The 18,109-nt window shown below is 41.7% G+C and overlaps 1 protein-coding gene and 1 long non-coding RNA gene across 10 annotated transcripts in view; one reads left to right on the forward strand and one right to left on the reverse strand.

The window, feature by feature from the left end:
- Nucleotides 1–18,109, forward strand: part of LOC125963619 (uncharacterized) — a 687,634-nt gene that overhangs the window by 593,956 nt on the left and 75,569 nt on the right. The window lies entirely within an intron of this gene.
- The window catches only part of ARHGAP12 (Rho GTPase activating protein 12), a 109,884-nt gene that overhangs the window by 74,833 nt on the left and 16,942 nt on the right, over nt 1–18,109 (reverse strand). For 8 of the 9 annotated variants that reach the window (XM_004278632.4, XM_033403492.2, XM_033403490.2 and 5 more), the window contains exon 3: nt 15,859–16,613. In XM_004278632.4, coding sequence (XP_004278680.1) covers nt 15,859–16,542 — 684 coding nt within the window. In that variant the 5' untranslated portion in view covers nt 16,543–16,613. Of the gene's footprint in view, nt 1–15,858; nt 16,614–17,445; nt 17,923–18,109 lie in introns of those variants that run through there. The other variant, XM_004278630.4, reaches the window with a different exon arrangement.

An 18,109-nucleotide genomic window follows, 5' to 3' on the forward strand; every position in this document is an offset into this window, starting at 1 on the left:
AATTCACTGAGTTAGGCTTATCTTATTTTCCAAACGTTGGAACATTTCACTACACAGTATCAAAAACAAATACAAAATCTTTAACATCACCACTGCTTTTATCAGGAAAGTCTTGAGATTGAAAAACTATAAGCTCACAGCAGCAGATACAAGTTTTCAAGATTCTAATTTTCATCTGAAAGCTTGATTTTTATCACTTGCAACAAAAATCAATTTTTTTTAAAGCAACGGCCTTACTTTGTTCATTTTTGAGAAAATGTCCAACAAATGCCCTGCTGTGAGTAAGCAGTCTGTCAGTCATTCTTTCAAGTAAAATTGGTGTTCCATTAAAAAAGTAACTGGCTAAACTCACAGCTCAATCAAACAAGGTTAGGGGACTTCCCTGGTGGTCCAGTGGTTAAGACTCCACGCTCCCAATGCAGGGGGCCTGGGTTCAAACCCTGGTTGGGGAACTAGATCCCACATGCATGCTGCAACTAAGAGTTCACATGCCACAACTAAGGAGCCTGTGAGCTGCAACTAAGGAGCCCACGTACGGCAACTAAGAAGCCCATGCCTGCCGCAACTAAGACTCAGCACAACCAAATAAATAAATATTTTTAAAAAAATCAAACAAGGTCAGAATTTTGATCTAATTATTTTTAAGTGGTTTTTTTTTTTTTTTTTTTTTGCGGTAGGCAGGCCTCCCACTGTTGTGGCCTCTCCCATTGCGGAGCACAGGCTCCAGACTCGCAGGCTCAGCGGCCATGGCTCAAAGGCCTAGCCACTCCGTGGCATGTGGGATCTTCCCGGACCGGGGCACAAACCTGTGTCCCCTGCATCGGCAGGTGGACTCTCAACCACTGTGCCACCAGGGAAGCCCTTAAGTATTTTTAAAGGTATAAATACTCCCTTGACTTCATAAACTGAGAATATGCAATTGTTTCTTCAATGTAAAAAGAAAGTTATCCCTACCTGCCTTACAAAGCAGCTGTGAAGCAACCACATATGGAAGCATCTGTTTTAGTGCCTGACACAGTAAAGACGCTCAACTAACCATGGTTAGTTCCTTCCATCATCCTGTCTCTCACTATATTATTAATATTAATGAATCCCCTCTAGGTCTTCATTTTTCTATTTCTCCTCTATAACCAAGTTGTCACTCACCTACCTTCCAACCACTTTTAAGTTACTGAATTCCTCTCTATGAGACAGAAAAACAGACAGGTAGTATTCAACCATAGGTTACGGAAAGAGGGCTTCAGAAGTCAAGCATCTTGTAGAAAGGCTCCGAGACACAAATTTCTCGGGTTTAGAAGCCTAGTCCTTTCCCTCTCCCTTTAATGTACCAAGTTACATTCATGATTCTCCAGAAATGTGAGCTCAAATGTTGTTATAACATGTTTCAAAATAATTGTTGTGATAAAATTGTTCAAGGAGTCATCCTGAGTTTAAACCATCTGTCTGGCATTTACTGAAGCAATTGCTAAAGATATTCTATGCATACAGATGAGATTTTTCTCAACAAAAATGCAAAAATGTTTTCACATCTGTTGTTTTTGTTGATATGTCACCTAGATTAGCAAATTCTTTCCTACGAAGGAAACAGGGTGAAAACACAGAACATTTTTAATGAACACATTTTTAAATGAGTCTTAAAATTATGTCATCTTTCCAACCATCTTTTTCTACTGCTACTCTACGACAATCATACTAAAATTATGTATGTGTGTATACATACATACACACACATGCACACACATGCACACATACATGTATGTACACATGCATATGTACACACGTATGTGCAGATACATACACTCATACTTACATCCATACAAACTCACATACATACATACATGCATACATGCATCTAAAGAGACAGAGAGAGAAATTTCCAGTATCTCAAGTCAACTGACACTGTGACTTTAATCTTTAAACATGTCTAAGACTTCAAATCACAAACTGGAAAATTCACGCATTAAAGTCCATCAGAACTGGTCTACAGAAGTGAAGAAATTTACATGCAACTGATGTTACACAGTGTCCAAGAATTCTAAAACATAAAGAATACACTCATTCCATATTCCAAAAGATAGATATATTCCAATGTGTAGCAAATAATTGTGCCATATGAACCTGTATCGTTTTGACTGCCCAGCAGGCCCTCGTTTCAGGTGCAGCACCACCGCGGCCCTTTCTTTGGTTATCTGCCCTCCCCCGAAAGCTGGGACTCTGGTGGTACTGCCAATCATACTACCCTGCACACCTCATGCCTTCTTTGTGATGGGCTGGCAATAAATACAGTGCTGACGCATGAGAGTGCTGAACCTACCTACCAGAGGAATTGGTCCAGAGACGAGCACAAGACTTAATTAAGCTAAGGTGAGCCGTCCCTGCAAAGGATTTCACATACGAACTTCATCTAACTGTGATGATAGAAGCGTGGAGCAGTCAGCAGCTGTAACCTGTACATTACGGTTCTCCAGAGAAACAGATACAAGAAGAGGTGTATAGACAGGCAGACAGACAGAGAGACAGATAGATAGACAGATATAGAAAAAGATTTATTTTAAGGAATTGGCTCATGCAATGGTGAAGGCCTGGCAAGTCCAAAATCTACAGAGCAGCCTGGCAGGCTGGAGACCAAGGGAAACATAGCAGTTCAAGTTCAAGAGCGGTGGCAGAACTCCTTCTTACCAAGGGGAGGTTCTAGTCTCTGTTCTGTTAAGGCCTCCAACCGATTGGATGAGGCCCACCCACATAATGGAGGACAACGTGCTTTACTCAAGGTCCACCAATTTACATGTTAATCTCATCCAAAAAACACCTTCACAGAAACATCCAGAATAATGTTTGACCAAGTACCTGGACGCCATGGTCCAGCCAAGCTGACACCTAAAATTAACCATCACAAGTTCACCTCTTATCAACTGCAGACGTATCATGTTAAGCATATTAAGTTGCTTTTTTTCCCATCAGTATTGCCTTCACTGTACAGATTCTTTATTATTTGTTGTCAGAAGTTTGCTGGCAGAAATGGGTAGGATACAATCTTTGGCTTTAAAGACTACAATCTGAAGAGAGTAGGACGTGCACAAAGGGAATATTACTTTGCTCTTCCTACGCTGGACCGGAATCAGCCTGATAACTCTGTCCTGGCCAGCTCTTCCCCTGGCCTTCGTGGCACTTGATAACTGGCCTGGCACAGAATGGGTGTGAAGTGGGAAGACCTCAGAAGAAGAAGATACGGTCGACAACTATTATTTGCCTGCCTGGCTCCTCTCCCTTATTCTGGGAACAGCACGTCTGCTCCTTCTGTGGGGGAACTGCTTCTACTCAAATTCCAGCTACGCAGTCTGGGTACGATCCAACCGTGCCCCCTTGCCCAAGCCAAGCCAATTCTCTCTCCAAGGTTTTCTGAATTAGAACTAAGGGAGGAAAAATAGATGCTCTAATAGACGCTCTAATGGAAAAACTAAGGATGTGACCCTAGCACTCGCCAGCAACTTGTCTACAGCCATGTGGAAGAAGTCTGTGTGGAAGAACGACAGAGTCATGGAAGGGGAATGAGAGATAAGAGAGAAAGGATAAAAGGAATCCTGACAGTGAGAAGGCCTTAGTTCCAATCACCCCTAACGCCTACATGAATAAACCCTTCCTCTAGTTGGGTTACATGAGCCAGTAAATTCCCTTTTGCCTAAACTAGGCACAGTTGGGTTTCTACCACTAAGTCCTGACTAACAGACAGGAATTAGAGCAGAAAAGGGTAAAATAAAGCCAAGTGCATCTAGGATCATGAGGCAGAAGGACAGGTCAAGTTTTTAAGAAAGGTAAAGAAGAGACCAACGTGTCTTAGAAAAGGAAAAGGTGAGAAAAGGGCAGGAAAAAGGTGAAAGAGAGGTGGATATAAAGAGTCGTATGTGGATTGTGAGCCCAGCGGCACCATATGCATGAACACACGTGCAGGCATTTTCTTGAAAAGATGGTCTACGGCTGTCACTAGATCCTCGGAAAGGAGCCTGATAAACAGATCGATGCTAAACTAAAGCAGGCTCTTGATTCCAGGAAGAAGTTAATGATAGATGATAAAGCACTTACTTTCTAATATCAAGAGTTTCTGAGAAAAGACCCGCAGCAGTTAGAACAAGGTGCTCTTCTCATGGAGAAGAGAAGGCATGCCAAAGAAAGTAAGAACAGTCATCCTAAGAGATCTCGATTCATTCTGCCTTCAGGTTTGACCCAAATGTAATTTCAAGCAGATCTAGCTCCTCTCCCAAATTTCCATCTAATTAGACATTTATGCCTAAATTTCCTTAAAGATTTATCAGTTTTCACTCCATAATTACCTTGCCCAGAACCTTCACTTTAAGAATCTGGGTTTCTGGATACCCTGAAATTAGAGCAAAATTTGATGTAAATGTGCATTTCTTGAGAGAGGAGTTTGCATTTTTCACCAAATTCTGATTGCATTTTTCATCAAATTGCATTTTTCATATAAATCCTGTGACTTTATAAATATGTATGTAGTCAATTAAATAAAATCAAAACAACTTTATTCTTTCCTGTTTTGATTTAGTAGAAAGATTTGACAAGAAGATGATCCTAGAAAGCAGAAACAGAAGATAGTTTCCCAAATGCTATTCAGAGGAGGAAAATACAAAGAAAGGAAAGCTAAAGGACAAACTAACAAAACCACCCAAAAGAGCACTGCTGATCTCATCACTCCCAGGGATGTCACGAATTAAAATATTACTGAAATAAGATTCAATCTTAATACAAACAACTCTCCACATGTGGCGATGATGACCATTTCTGCAGATCATCAGAACCCTTTTCTTTACTTCCCACCACCCCTTTAGTACTTTATATGCTCAAGCAAAGGACAGTCCAAGAACTGGAATGGAACTAAAATGCTGATCAATTACTACTTGCTAAAGTAAGTTTAAAGAATAAAAAAAAGATTAACGAGGGGAGAGAGAAAAACTACTTTATTATTCCACCTACAGATTTCACATTAATACATTTCCTGTTCAACACAGGCAGAGATTATTAAGGGCTTACTATAAATATGTTCAATTTCATGTACATCTATTCTTATATCAGTCTTTTATTTATTATTTATTTTAGTTATTTAAATGAAATGTCAGTTCCAGTTTACCAGCTTTTTCGATTTTATCTTCTAATGATTAAGTCACCAGATATACCTATCTTGGTTGTCTCAAAACAGTCAACTGTTTTAACTAATTTTTCAAGAGTTAAGTACTGTTAATACTAGATTATGCATTCTGGGCAGGGGGATATAGAAAATCCAGAATCTGACTGTAATTTGGCTGGCCAGCCTTCGAAAGCAAAGCCATTAAATATACCTGCCAGTTGATTTGATTAAGTAGATCTGCCACCCATGAGATCGTCTTTCTGAAATTTGGTAGAGATATTAATCACTCCAGTTTCTGTGCCAAAAAATATACCACCAATTCTACTAATAATTATTATCAAAAGGAATACAAAGTTCACCTTCACACTCAAATAAGTAAAGGTACAGCTTTCTACTTTATAAAAACATTTAAAAATAATTTTGAAAATTGTTTAAAAATCCAGGAACCACTTAAAATGTTCATCTCCTATGATTCAAGGTCTAAGAAAGATTTTAGTGATTTTTAATATATATATAAACTTAAAACATCAGGTTTTAGAAAACTAAGGGTTCTGAAAGAGCAGTGAAACCCTTAAACATACTGTGCCTGGGCATTCCAATCTCTAAGACTGCCAGCAACTATAAGACTTGGAGAGAATAGAACTAGTATCGTGCTTGGGGCTTCCCTTGTGCCAGATACACAAGGAGTTCCACACACAGTATTTCATTAAATATAACAACAATTCTCAGTTCATTTTTAGAGGTAAGAAAACTGAGGCTCAGCGATTAGGGGACTTGCCCATGGACATACAGCTACACAGCAGCAGATCCCAAATCTTAAAAGCCACATCTGTCCTAACTCAAGTTCAGACACTACATTGCCCTAAATTTAAAAAGTAAAATAGGGCTTCCCTGGGGGCACAGTGGTTAAGAATCTGCCTGCTAATGCAGGGGACACGGGTTTGAGCCCTGGTCCAGGAAGATCCCACATGCCGCCGAGCAACTAAGCCTGTGTGCCACAACTACTGAGCCCTGTGCTATAACTACTGAAGCCCGTGCACCTAGAGCCCGTGTTCTGCAACAAGAGAAACCACCGCAGTGAGAAGCCTGCGCACCGCAAGGAAGAGTAACCCCCGCTCGACGCAACTAAAGAAAGCCCGGGCACAGCAACGAAGACCCAACACAGCCAAAAATAAATATAAACAAATAAATAAATTTATTTTTAAAAAGAGAGAGAGAGACATAATTTGAGAGCAAATCACAAAAGACAACAACAACAAAAAAGTAAAATAAACAATACCAGCACTCAAGAGACAATTCCAACTGCTTTGAAATAAGACACTGAACTTCATCCATAGTTTACCAAAGAAAAATCATGATATAAATGCTGAAGATTAGGTTTTCAGACAAATTCACTAAAACTTATTCAAGCCATTATACAGCATAAGCCATCAGCACCCAAATCTCCTAAAATTCCTAATTTGGGAGCTGCTCTAAGCAATAAAGAAATTAAACAGGAAGTTGTGGTGAGTCTGAGCAGGTGGCAAAGCAGCATTTCAGAGAATTTTAAGGAAGCTAAGTAATGACTCCACGCGTTCCAGCAGCAGGGCAGGGGAGGACTTCACAAAAGGGTCTACCAACAGCGAGCGAGGATCTGGACGAAAGGGGGCATTATTAGCTGTCGCTACACAAAGCTAATTTACATCTGTTTTTAGATTCAGCACCATCTTTGTGGAAACAGATTTAGGAAAATCTCTAACAAACACTGAAACCTTTTATACCTAATCCTGAATTAACCAGAAAATCTAATTAGCCTGAAAAATTACACCTCTCAGCATTCTTCTTTGTTTAGTAAATATTCTGTTTGCATAATAGATATTTTGAAAATACTCCATATGGTGAAACTGCACATACAGTATGATTCTTTCTTTGTAAATACACAGACATATTTATGATTGTATAATTAAAATCTGTATTTTTAAATACAATAAACATCTGTATTAACAGTCCACATAATATGGGAATAAAGACTAAAAAGAAATATTTAAATATTCTTCAATTAGAAACAAAGCTTCAATCTATAAAAAATTACAGAATTGATTTTGTGAACCTAGTGTACTATGATAACACCTAGAAATGTTGATGAATTGTTCCATATATAAAATTTTCCAGATGAATTTAATATTAGATTTCAAATACCAAAAATACATTAGTTTAGCACTGTCAATGAAGAAACTTTCTATAAATATATCTGCCAATATAAAAAAGCTAGTATAGAACATAAACATTTCTAGATTCATAGTCATCATAAACATTCATATCGTATTTTTAAAATAACATGATTCTCAGCTTTACAGTATTTTGGCCTTCGTCCTAAAGTCATCACTTCTTCTGGCATCCTGTCAGCCTCACAGATGAAGGTCTACCATCTCGACTTTCCAGCTTTAGACCTCACTTTCTAACTACAGGGAACAGGGAAACTTGATACTCAAGGCTGGTAAGACACACATATTAAAGGAATATTAATGAGATCATGAGAGAAAAATAGGGCATCAGGAGCAAAGCGTGTAATTTTTAAGGCTGTTCTAAGGTTTGGAGCTCGGAACTAACACTGATTTTTCAGTTTCATCTTCACATCAACCATTAGTATAAACTTTGAAATGACCTAAAAACTTGATCTGATGAAGACCCTGCATATGATGTACCCAATTTAAGGGGGGAGGTGGAGACTGAATATTATGATTTTGTTGTTGTTGTTGCAGAGCACAGGCTCCGGACGTGCAGGCTCAGTGGCCATGGCTCACGGGCCCAGCCGCTCCGCGGCATGTGGGATCTTCCCAAACCGGGGCACAAACCCGCGTCCCCTGCATCGGCAGGCGGACTCTCAACCACTGCGCCACCTATGATTTTATTTTTACTCCAATTTTGGAATCTCTCTATTGCATTACAGTTTTCTACCCCCAACTTCACCTCTCTAATAACATTCTTCATAGAGCCTATGCTGTGTCAAAGGTCATAGCACTGCTGGATGGCTGTTTTTCAAGCAGAAACATGCATCTTTGATGGGACATTAATCTAGGTCTCCCCTTCCATGTATTTGTGGCTAAACACTGGTCATTATTACAGAAGCATTTAGCACATCTACTATGTACCAGGGTACTATGCTAGGCACCAGACAGACAGAGAGATCAAGACATGGTAGATAGCTTGGCCTCGGAGACCACAGACTGACTAGTGAGAAGAAAGAAAACAATCATAAGTGTGATGAGTACAGCAAAGGGAAAAGACAGGGCATGATGGAAGCTTGTGGTGAGAGGATCCCCCAGAGAACTTTCACCACTGCCAAGTGGCAAAGAGGCCATCCTCTAACCAAGACTGTTAAGAGGTCAAGACAATGAGTACTTAAAAACTACCATTAAAAACTTACCAATCACTTCCAGTTCTCGGAAAAAGGAGGAAATGTACTTTACCCTATTCCTCACACTAGGTATAAATAAAAACATAATATATAAAACAAACAGAAGACAACTCTGAAAGGCAGAGAGAAGGTAAACCAACTGTGACCTCAGGACCCAATGAACAACAAACCGGTGAGTTCCCTGGGTTTAGTTGTGGCTTCATATACCACAGGTTTGAAGAGGGAAGTCAGGGACTTCCCTGGTGGTCCAGTGGGTAAGACTCTGCACTCCCAATGCAGGAGGCCCAGGTTCGATCCCTGGTCGGGGAACTAGATCCCACATGCATGCTGCAACTAAGAGTCCACATGCCACAACTAAGAGTCCGCATGCCGCAACTAAGAAGTCCGCATGCCACAACTAAGAAGTCCGCACACTGCAACTAAAAACAGGTGCACCCAAAATATAATAAATATTAAAAAAAAAAAAGAGGGAAGTCAGCCACCCAGAAATACCAACAGGCAGACCAAAAAAGCCCCAACAAATCCCTGCTCTACATCTAGCAGAAGATCCAGAAAAGGGGAAGACCAGCAAGACTGAAAGGTTTTGGATATTACCGCACTAGTCCAGCCAAATGCCACAGAACCAACCACCGATTCCACCCACAGACCACCAGCGGCGGCAAGCAGGGCTGTAACAGGCACCCTACAACCCCCGCCAGGGTGGTGTCAGAGAAGGCAGAGGCAGCAACCCGGGAGGTCACTGCCAGACAGTCACAAGACCCCCCAACCTATGTACATACACACAGAGGGCGCTTACTGGAGACTCAGAACCTGCACCACCGCCGAGCAGCAAGGAGGCCATCCTCTGACCAGCACATCGGTGGAGGGCATGTGGGCCAAGGAATGAGGCACTGCCGCCACCCCCGGCCCCAGCCAGGAAGGCAGCAGGGAGATGTACTGGGGAGCCAGGCACTAATGAGGAACTCTCAGAGAAGGCCGAAAACATGGGTACTTGAAGAAGTTAAAGCCTCTGTCTGGTACCTACAACTACATCAAACCTTAAACACAGTCCAATTTCTAGCCCGTTGAACATAACACTGCACGCTAGAGGCCTATTTACTTCCATTCCTATTACCCAATAAAACATGTCTGGCTCTCAACAAAAACTACGAAGCATGGCAAAAGGCAAGAAAAAAATCATCTAAAGAGATAAAGGTAGCATCAAACTCAGATACGACACAGATGTTGGAATTATCAGGTGGAATTTAAAATACCTACTATTAATATTTTAAGGGCTGTAAAGGAAAAAGTAGGCAACATACAAGAACAAATGAGTAATGCAAGCAGAGGGATGAAAAATCTAAGACAGAATCAAAAAGAAATGCCACAAATTAAAACACTGTAACAGAAAAGAGAAAATGCCTTCGATGTGATGATCAGTAGACTGGACACGGCTGGGAAAAGAATCAATGAGCTTGAAGATACGTCAACAGAAATTTCCCAAACTGAAAGCAGGATAAATACCAAAAACTTACACAAATACCAAAGTACAAAAAAACGCACACAAACTGCAGAAAACCAAAGATGAAGAGAAAATCTTGAAAGAAGCCGGAAGCAAAAACACTGAACTAGTGAAGAACAAGAATAAGAGTTACAGCATACTTCTCTCTGGAGACCATGCAAACAAAAAAAGAGTGGGAAAAATATTTCAAGTGTTGAAAGAAAAAAATCACCAACAAGACCTCTGTATCTAAAGAAATCACGCGTCAAAGTGAAGCACTTTCCTGAACAAACAAAACTGAGAGAATTCAGCACTAGCAGACCTGCCTGCAAGAAATGTTAATACTGTTAAGATGGCATTACTCCCCAAATCAACCTACAGATGATCCCTATTAGAATCCCAGCTGGCATCTTCAAACCTTCCTCTGCTCCATCTTCACACCTTCCCTCTGTGTGGTGCCCCTCTGCCTCTCTATGGACATCTGTGGTTGCATGTAGGGTCCAGGATAATGTCCTCATCTCAAAATCCTTACCTTAATCATATCTGCAAAGGCCTTCTTCCCCTCTTCAGCCTACAATAGCAAAAATATCTTGGAAAAAGAAGAAAGTAGGAGGAATCAGTTTACTCAATTTCAAGGCTATTATATAGCTAGAGTAACGAAGCCTGTGTGGTATTAGAGGAGGGACATACATGTCTCTGAGTGAAACAGAAGAGATGGCCCAGAAACAGACCCATACAAGTGTGGCCAGCTGATTTTTGACAGAAGTGTAAAAGCAATTTATTGGAGGAAAGATAGCTTTTCAACGAACAGTACTGTAGTAATCAGATACCCATAGGCCAAAAAAAATGAACCCTGATTTAACCTCATACAAAAATTAAACTCAAAATGGATCACAGGGACTTCCCTGGTGGAGCAGTGGTTAAAAATCCGCCTGCCAATGCAGGGGACACAGGTTCATGCCCTGGTATGGGAAGATCCCACATGCCGCGGAGCAACTAAGCCCGTGCGCCACAACTACTGAGCCCACGTGCCACAACTACTGAAGCCTGTGCACCACAACTACTGAAGCCCGCGTGCCTAGAGCCCATGCGCCACAACAAGAGAAGCCATCACTATGAGAAGCCTGTGTACCGCAGCAAAGAGTAGCCCCCACTCACCTCAACTGGAGAAAGCCCGTGCACAAAACCAAAGACCCAACACAGCTAAAAATAAATAAATAAATAAATTGTTTTTTTTAAAAAATGGATCACAGATTCAAATGTTAAACTTTTAGGGGAAAAAAAATACTTGAGGCAAATATTTAGAATCTAAACCTACTGTGATGGTTAATTTTGTGTGTCAACTCAGCTGGGCCAGATATTTGGTGAAGCATTATTCTAGATGTTTCTGTGAGGGTGTTTTGGATGCAATTAACATTTAAATTGGTGGACTCTGAATAAATCAGCTTGCCCCCTGCCCCCAATAGAGTGGGTGGCCTCATCCAGTCAGTTGAAGGCCCTCAGACAACGGAAGACTGACCTCCCGTGCAAGAATAAATTCTGCCAGCAGACAAACTTCGGATCTGAACTTCAACACTGGCTCTCCCCTGGGTCTCCGGCCTACCATCCCATCCTGCAGGTGTTGGACTTGCCAACTTGTATAATCACATAAGCCAATTCCTTAAAATAAATCTCTCTCCATACACACACACACACACACACACACACACACACACACACACACACGCCTTATTGCTTGTTTCCCTGGAGAACCCTGACTAATAGAGCTATATAGCGAGTTCTTAAGACTTGACACAAAAGCCTGATCCATAAAAGGGAAAATTAATAAATTGGACTTTATCAAAATTAAAAACCTTTGCTCTGCAAAAGACACTGTTAAGAGTACAAAAAGACATTGGGAGAAAATATTTGCAAATTATATATCTGACAAATGACTAGTATCTAGACTATACTAAAAAGAGACTCTCTAATCAGCTTGATGCTTTGTGATGACCTAGAGGGGTGGGATAGGGAGGGTGGGAGGGAGGCTCAAGAGGGAGGGGGTATGGGGATATATGTATACATAGAGCTGATTCGCTTTGTTGTACAGCAGAAACTAACACACCATTGTAAATTGCAATTACGCTCCAATAAAGATTAAAAAAATAAAAAGTAAAAAAATAAAATAAAAAAATTTTAAAACTCAACAGTACAAAAGTCTAATTAAAAATAGGCAAAAGCCTTGAAGAGACATTTCAATGAGAAGGATCTACTGATGGCAAATAAGCACATAAAAGGTGTTCAACATCATTAGCCATTCGGGAAATGGAAATTAAAATCAGGAGCAATCACTACACACCTATCAGAATGGCTAAAATAAAAAAGAGACAACACCAAATGCGGGTGCGCATGCAGAGGACCTGGACCACAAGCACTGCTGACGTAAGTGTAAAATGTGCAGCCGCTCTAGGAAACAGCTTGGCAGCTTCTTGAAAAATTAAACGTGCAACTGCCATATAACTGCTGCTTAATTTTCTTGAAAAGTTAAACAGCAATTATACACACGGGCATTTATGCCAAAGAAATAAAGAAGGTACGTTCACACAAAAACCTGTGCACAAACGTTTATACGTAGCAGCTTTGTTTGCAAAAGCCAAAAACTGGAAACGCAGACATTCTTCAACGGGTGAATTATTTTTAAGTACAGTACATCCATACCATAGAATACTAGTTAACAACAAAAAGAACAAACCCTGATACACACAACAACCTGGATCAATCTCCAGAGAATCGTGTGGAATGATAAAAGCCAATCCCGGGGACTTCCCTAGTGGTCCAGTGGTTAAGAATCCACCTTCCAACGCAGGGAACGCAGGTTCAATCCCTGGCTGGGGAACTAAGATCCCACATGCTGCAGGGCGACTAAGCCCACATGCCACAACTAATAAGCCCACGCGCCACACCTAGAGAGCCCACGCATCTCAACTACTGAGCTTGTGAGCCACAACTAGAGAGAAGCCCACGTGCCGCAAAGAAGAGCCTGCACACTGCAACAAAGACCCCGCGTGCCGTAACTAAGACCTGAAACAGCCAAATAAATAAATAAATATTTTTTAAAAAGCCAATCCCAGAAAGCTACATAGGCTGTGAGTCCATTTATATAACATTCCTGAAATGACAATATTATAAAAATGGAGAACAGATTAGTGGTGGTGAGCGGTTAAGCGGCGTTGGGGGTGGGAGGGGAGTGGGTGTGGCCATTAAGAGGGCAACATAAGGGTTCGTTGTGTTGATGGAAACGCCCAGCATCTCACCTGTACCAACATCAACACCCTGACTGTGATACTACAGTCCAGTCTGGCAAGACGTTACAACGGAGGTAAATGGACAGAGGGCACAGGGGACCCCTCACTATGGTTTCCTACCACTGCTTATGGAGCTACAATCATCTCAAAATGGAAGTTTAGTTAAAGAAGACTGATCAGTACTACCATGTCAGAAGAATGAAAATCTCCTAGCAGAGACACGGCGGGGAGGGCGTAGATACTGACTGGGAAGGGGCTCATGGCTTTACACAAGCACAAATCTATCAAGCCATACATTTAAGATTAGTACAATTTACACACGTGATTATATGCTATGCCTCAGTGAAAAATTATTTTAAGTTGCCTTTTGGTTATTAATCTTGTTCACTGTAACCATGATATGATTATATATAATTTTTTTTAACTGTCTGTACATTTATCAACAATGAAACCGTGGGCAGCTTTTAGCAGAAGCTGTTTAGGTGGGGTGGTGAAGCCATATGAGACCAGGTTAAGGAATGAGCAGGAAATGAGCGAACACAAAGAAGCAAATACGTGCAACTCTTTCCAGAAGTTGCCAGTAAAGAGTGATAAGGTGATACTCGGAAGGGAAGGTATTGCTGAAGAGCTTTACTAAAATAGGAAAACATGAGCAAATGTACATCCTGAAGGAAAAAACTTGGTAAATAATGAGTCTAAAGCCATACGAGCACAACGCTACACAACGTTTAGCAAAAGGTTTGTGAAAAAGAGGGAAAAGCAAATATGAAGAGACCACTCATTGATAGAAGATGCCACGCCTGCACTGCCTGTACTGGGGGGAGATCACTGATGACACTGGTGCACCTGTAGGTCTCATGGTGGGAATAACTGTAACAGAAACGACGACGACAACCGTAATGACAGCTTTGTGGTTCCGAATGCGTACTGCGATAGCCAGCCCCGAGGTGACCCTTAATGTCCCGTAGCCTGACATTCACACTCTGTGCTGTAACCTCCACACAGAGCAGGGCTGAGCTGTGTGATTGCTAAGACATGACAGGGCGCAACTTCCAACATCGGGGCATAAAAGACAACGCAGCTTCCACCCTCTTCCCTCTTGGATGGCTCTGTCTAGGGGAAAGCTAGTCACAACATTCAAGCATCTGCAAAGAGGCCCAAACAGGACCACGGGAGTGACCATCCTAGAGGCAGCTGCTCCAGCCCGGCCAAGACTTCGTAAGACGCCAACCCCGTGAGAGACCCTAAGCCTTTAAAACCACCAACTAAGCTGCTTCTGAATGACTGAGCCACAGAAACTGTGACATAATAAATGTTTACTGTTTTAAGCCAGGAGATCTGGGGGTAATTTATTAAGCAGCAGTAGATACCTACTCTACTTGCTTGAGTGCCAGGCACGCTAGGTATACAGGAACCCACTCGTGATCCCCATGTCAAGAGGAGGAAACTGAGACACACAGAAGTTAAGTAACTGGCCCCAATTATCACTCAGCCGGCAAGAGATATGGACCCGGATTCAAATCTAAGGACAGCTCGATTAACTGCTGTGCATACGTCCTCCCCAAGCAGAAGCAGTTCCCACCCCACAGTTTTCACTTCTGCCGTGAAACAGAAGGCAAGACTATCTGCTAAGACAGCAGGGAAAAGCAGGTGAATCAGAGAACTGAATAAAACGGAAAAGGTCTGAAACAGCTGCCACGAAGAGCTAGGACGAGGTCTGGCTAGAGAAATCGAACAGGATTTCCAAATAGTCCAGGAGAGGTTAGGAGCCATGACCTTCCACGTAGTGAATTTAAGATGAGCACGATGAAGAGAACACAGGGCTGCTAGTGGACCTACACATAAAGCGTAATTTCAGGTGTGAAACAGTGGTGATGGCCAGATGGAAGAGAAAACACATGTCTTTCCCAAGTCCAACTAATACATAAGGAGCCACAAGCAGAAAAATTCCAGGACACACGAAAGAAATATTCTACATCAAAGTATCACGTAAGGACTGAAGAAAAGACTAAGACGAATGATGATAAACTGACAGCAACTGCCTTGATCTCAAGCATCAGAAGTTTTTCTAGAGAACCTTCCCTTTTTCCTGTCTCCACTCAAAATGTCACAAGAAAAATTAAAACCTATAAAAGAAAAAGAACATACTAGTTCCATTACCATCAGACACACCTTAAGAGCAGCCTCACTGACTGAATTTGATGAATAAAACTTACAACAGAGCTTTAGGCCCAAAATTTATCAAATTCACTAATAATTAAACTTTTCTAAACACATTTCAGTTTCACGCATGTGCTTTTAAAATTACTTCACTTTACTTGACAAATTGACACAAAGGGGCTTCCCTGGTGGCGCAGCGGTTCAGAGTCCACCTGCCGATGCAGGGGACACGGGTTCGTGCCCTGGTCCGGGAAGATCCCACATGCCACAACGGGAGAGGACACAACAGTGAGAGGCCCGCGTACCGCAAAAAAAAAAAAAAAATTTTTAAATACTAACACCTATAATTAAACGGTTATGAAGGTGGCACAAGTGTTCCATCGTCCACTTTCAGTCTTACCCTTATCTGCTCAGTGGAGCTGCTGCTAAGCTCATCACCGGACTCTGAATCGTGATGTATCCGTTCCGAGCCTTCTCCTGCTGAATCACAAGACTGTTCCTGGGAGAAGCCAGCTTTCTCTACGTCCAAGAACTCCGGACCAGGAAAGTGACCAAATAACCGTGTCCTATTCTGGCCAGAAACTTTGGGAGAATGTGAGTCACTGTTGAACTTTCCATTATTATGGGTCAGGTCCAGGCTGAGGTTGACAGTCTGACCTGGAATGTAACTGGGTCCAAAATTCTGATTGGCATCACGAGTAAGACCTGTTCCTTGCACAGACGGCGACGGCTTTCCAAAACTTGAAAGCTCGGGCAATTTGCTCACATTTTCTGTGGACCTCTGCAGGTGGAGACTCTGCATCGTTTTCACAGAATGATTCGGCAGCCCCGCTGCCTGTTTCACAGGTGGCATCAGGGCTCTGCGGCCGACCTCCCTCACATACTGGGCAGGCACGTAAAACGCTTTGGAGTTCTCATCCAGCTTCACCTGCCACCAGTCATCGTTGGTCTTCTTCACCAGGATATATCGCTCCCCTTGTTTGATCACGACCTTTCTGTCCTTCGCTTCGTATTCGTAATCATATTCCACTTCAATATACACCTGCCCTGGAACAATCTTCCCACCTCTGTCAGCCATTTTCATTCCGTAATATTCACCTCTCAAAAAGGATGCTTTGCCACATTATGGCTCTGTGGCTTGTTGGATCGATACGGCTATTTTTATTTAAATGAAGGAAGAGAATGAAGAAAAAAGTTAACATAGGCTGGATTTTTAATATTCATTCACAAGCATCATAGAATAAAGAACATTACCTTCAAATCTCAAACCCAGAAATTAAACATGTGTCTAATATTGTATGTATGGTCCTGCATTACAAACACTCTCATTCTAACTGTAATCTACATTTTTCAGTCATTTATGACCAAAACTGAACCAATGACTGGAATGGTAAATACGCTAACCAACCAGACGTACGACTATCAAAAATAAGAGGTGAGAAGAACTTTCCTTCCTTTCATGACTACCTCAAACCTCCTTCACTTTCTTAGAAAGGCTCACTAACAATAACTAATACATGTTAGGCACTTACCAAGGCCAGGCATTGCTCTAGGTTCACTGTATGCCTTATCAAAAACCCTCTTGGAAGCTGAGGCTGAATTTCAATGACCCTGAATTTCATTCACTGACCCTGTATTCTTTATTTTCTAAAATGATCAAGTGCATTAGTGAGCTTAAAAAAGTTATCCAAATATATGTTTCATTTTCTAATATAAACTGATTAAAAAGCAGCATTGTTATTTTTAGGCAAAATACACACAAACAGAGAAAAGAATCTGCTAGTTTACTTTTGTTTCCTCTTACATCCACCCCAGGACAACGACATCCTCCTTAGCTGAATCCCACAAATCCCAGCAAATAACCAGTCTTTTTATTTGTAAATTTTACACACACACACACACACACCATGCAAAGTCTACTAGAAATATCCCTAAAATGGCTTGAGAAACCTAGGATTCACTGTTACAATTCTAAATATTTTAGTACCTCATAAAACACAGCATTCAAGCTTCAGAATGATCACAGCATCTCGATTTTGCTACAATTCAAGTCGAGCCCCAACTACTGTGGGATGAATTGTGTTCCCCAAAAAGGTATGTCTAAGTCCTAACACAGGACCTGTGAACGTGACCGTACTTGGAACTAGGGTCTTGGCAGATGTGATCAATTTGAGATGAGTTCACATTGATTAGGGTGGGCCCCAAATCCTTGGAGACAAGGAGAGGAGGCACGGAGGGAATAAGACCACGTGCAGACAGAGGCAGAAATGGGGAGTGAAGCAGCTACAAGTCAAGGAATGCCAGCAACCGCCAGAAACTGGAATGGGCAAGGAAGGATTCTCCCCTAGAGCCTTCAGAGGGAGCACAGAGGACCTCTGGCTCCAGAACAGTGAGAGAGTAAGTTTCTGTAGTTTTTAGGTCACCCAGTTGGTAGCACTTTGTTACAGCAGCCCTAGGAAAACACACTCCACCCAGCACTCCAGGATCCTCAGGCAAACCAGAGTAACTCTGACTAGTGAGATGTACCGGAAATGTTCCTACAAGGTCGCGTAGCCTCCCAATTTTCCTCAGCACCTAAGTACCTGCACGGAACTATTTACACTATATGTGCAGTAACCACCACGCCCCTGCGGAAAACATCCTCTGAAACA

This window comes from Orcinus orca, chromosome 2 (assembly GCF_937001465.1).
Source record: "Orcinus orca chromosome 2, mOrcOrc1.1, whole genome shotgun sequence".
NCBI classification, from domain to species: Eukaryota; Metazoa; Chordata; class Mammalia; order Artiodactyla; family Delphinidae; genus Orcinus; species Orcinus orca.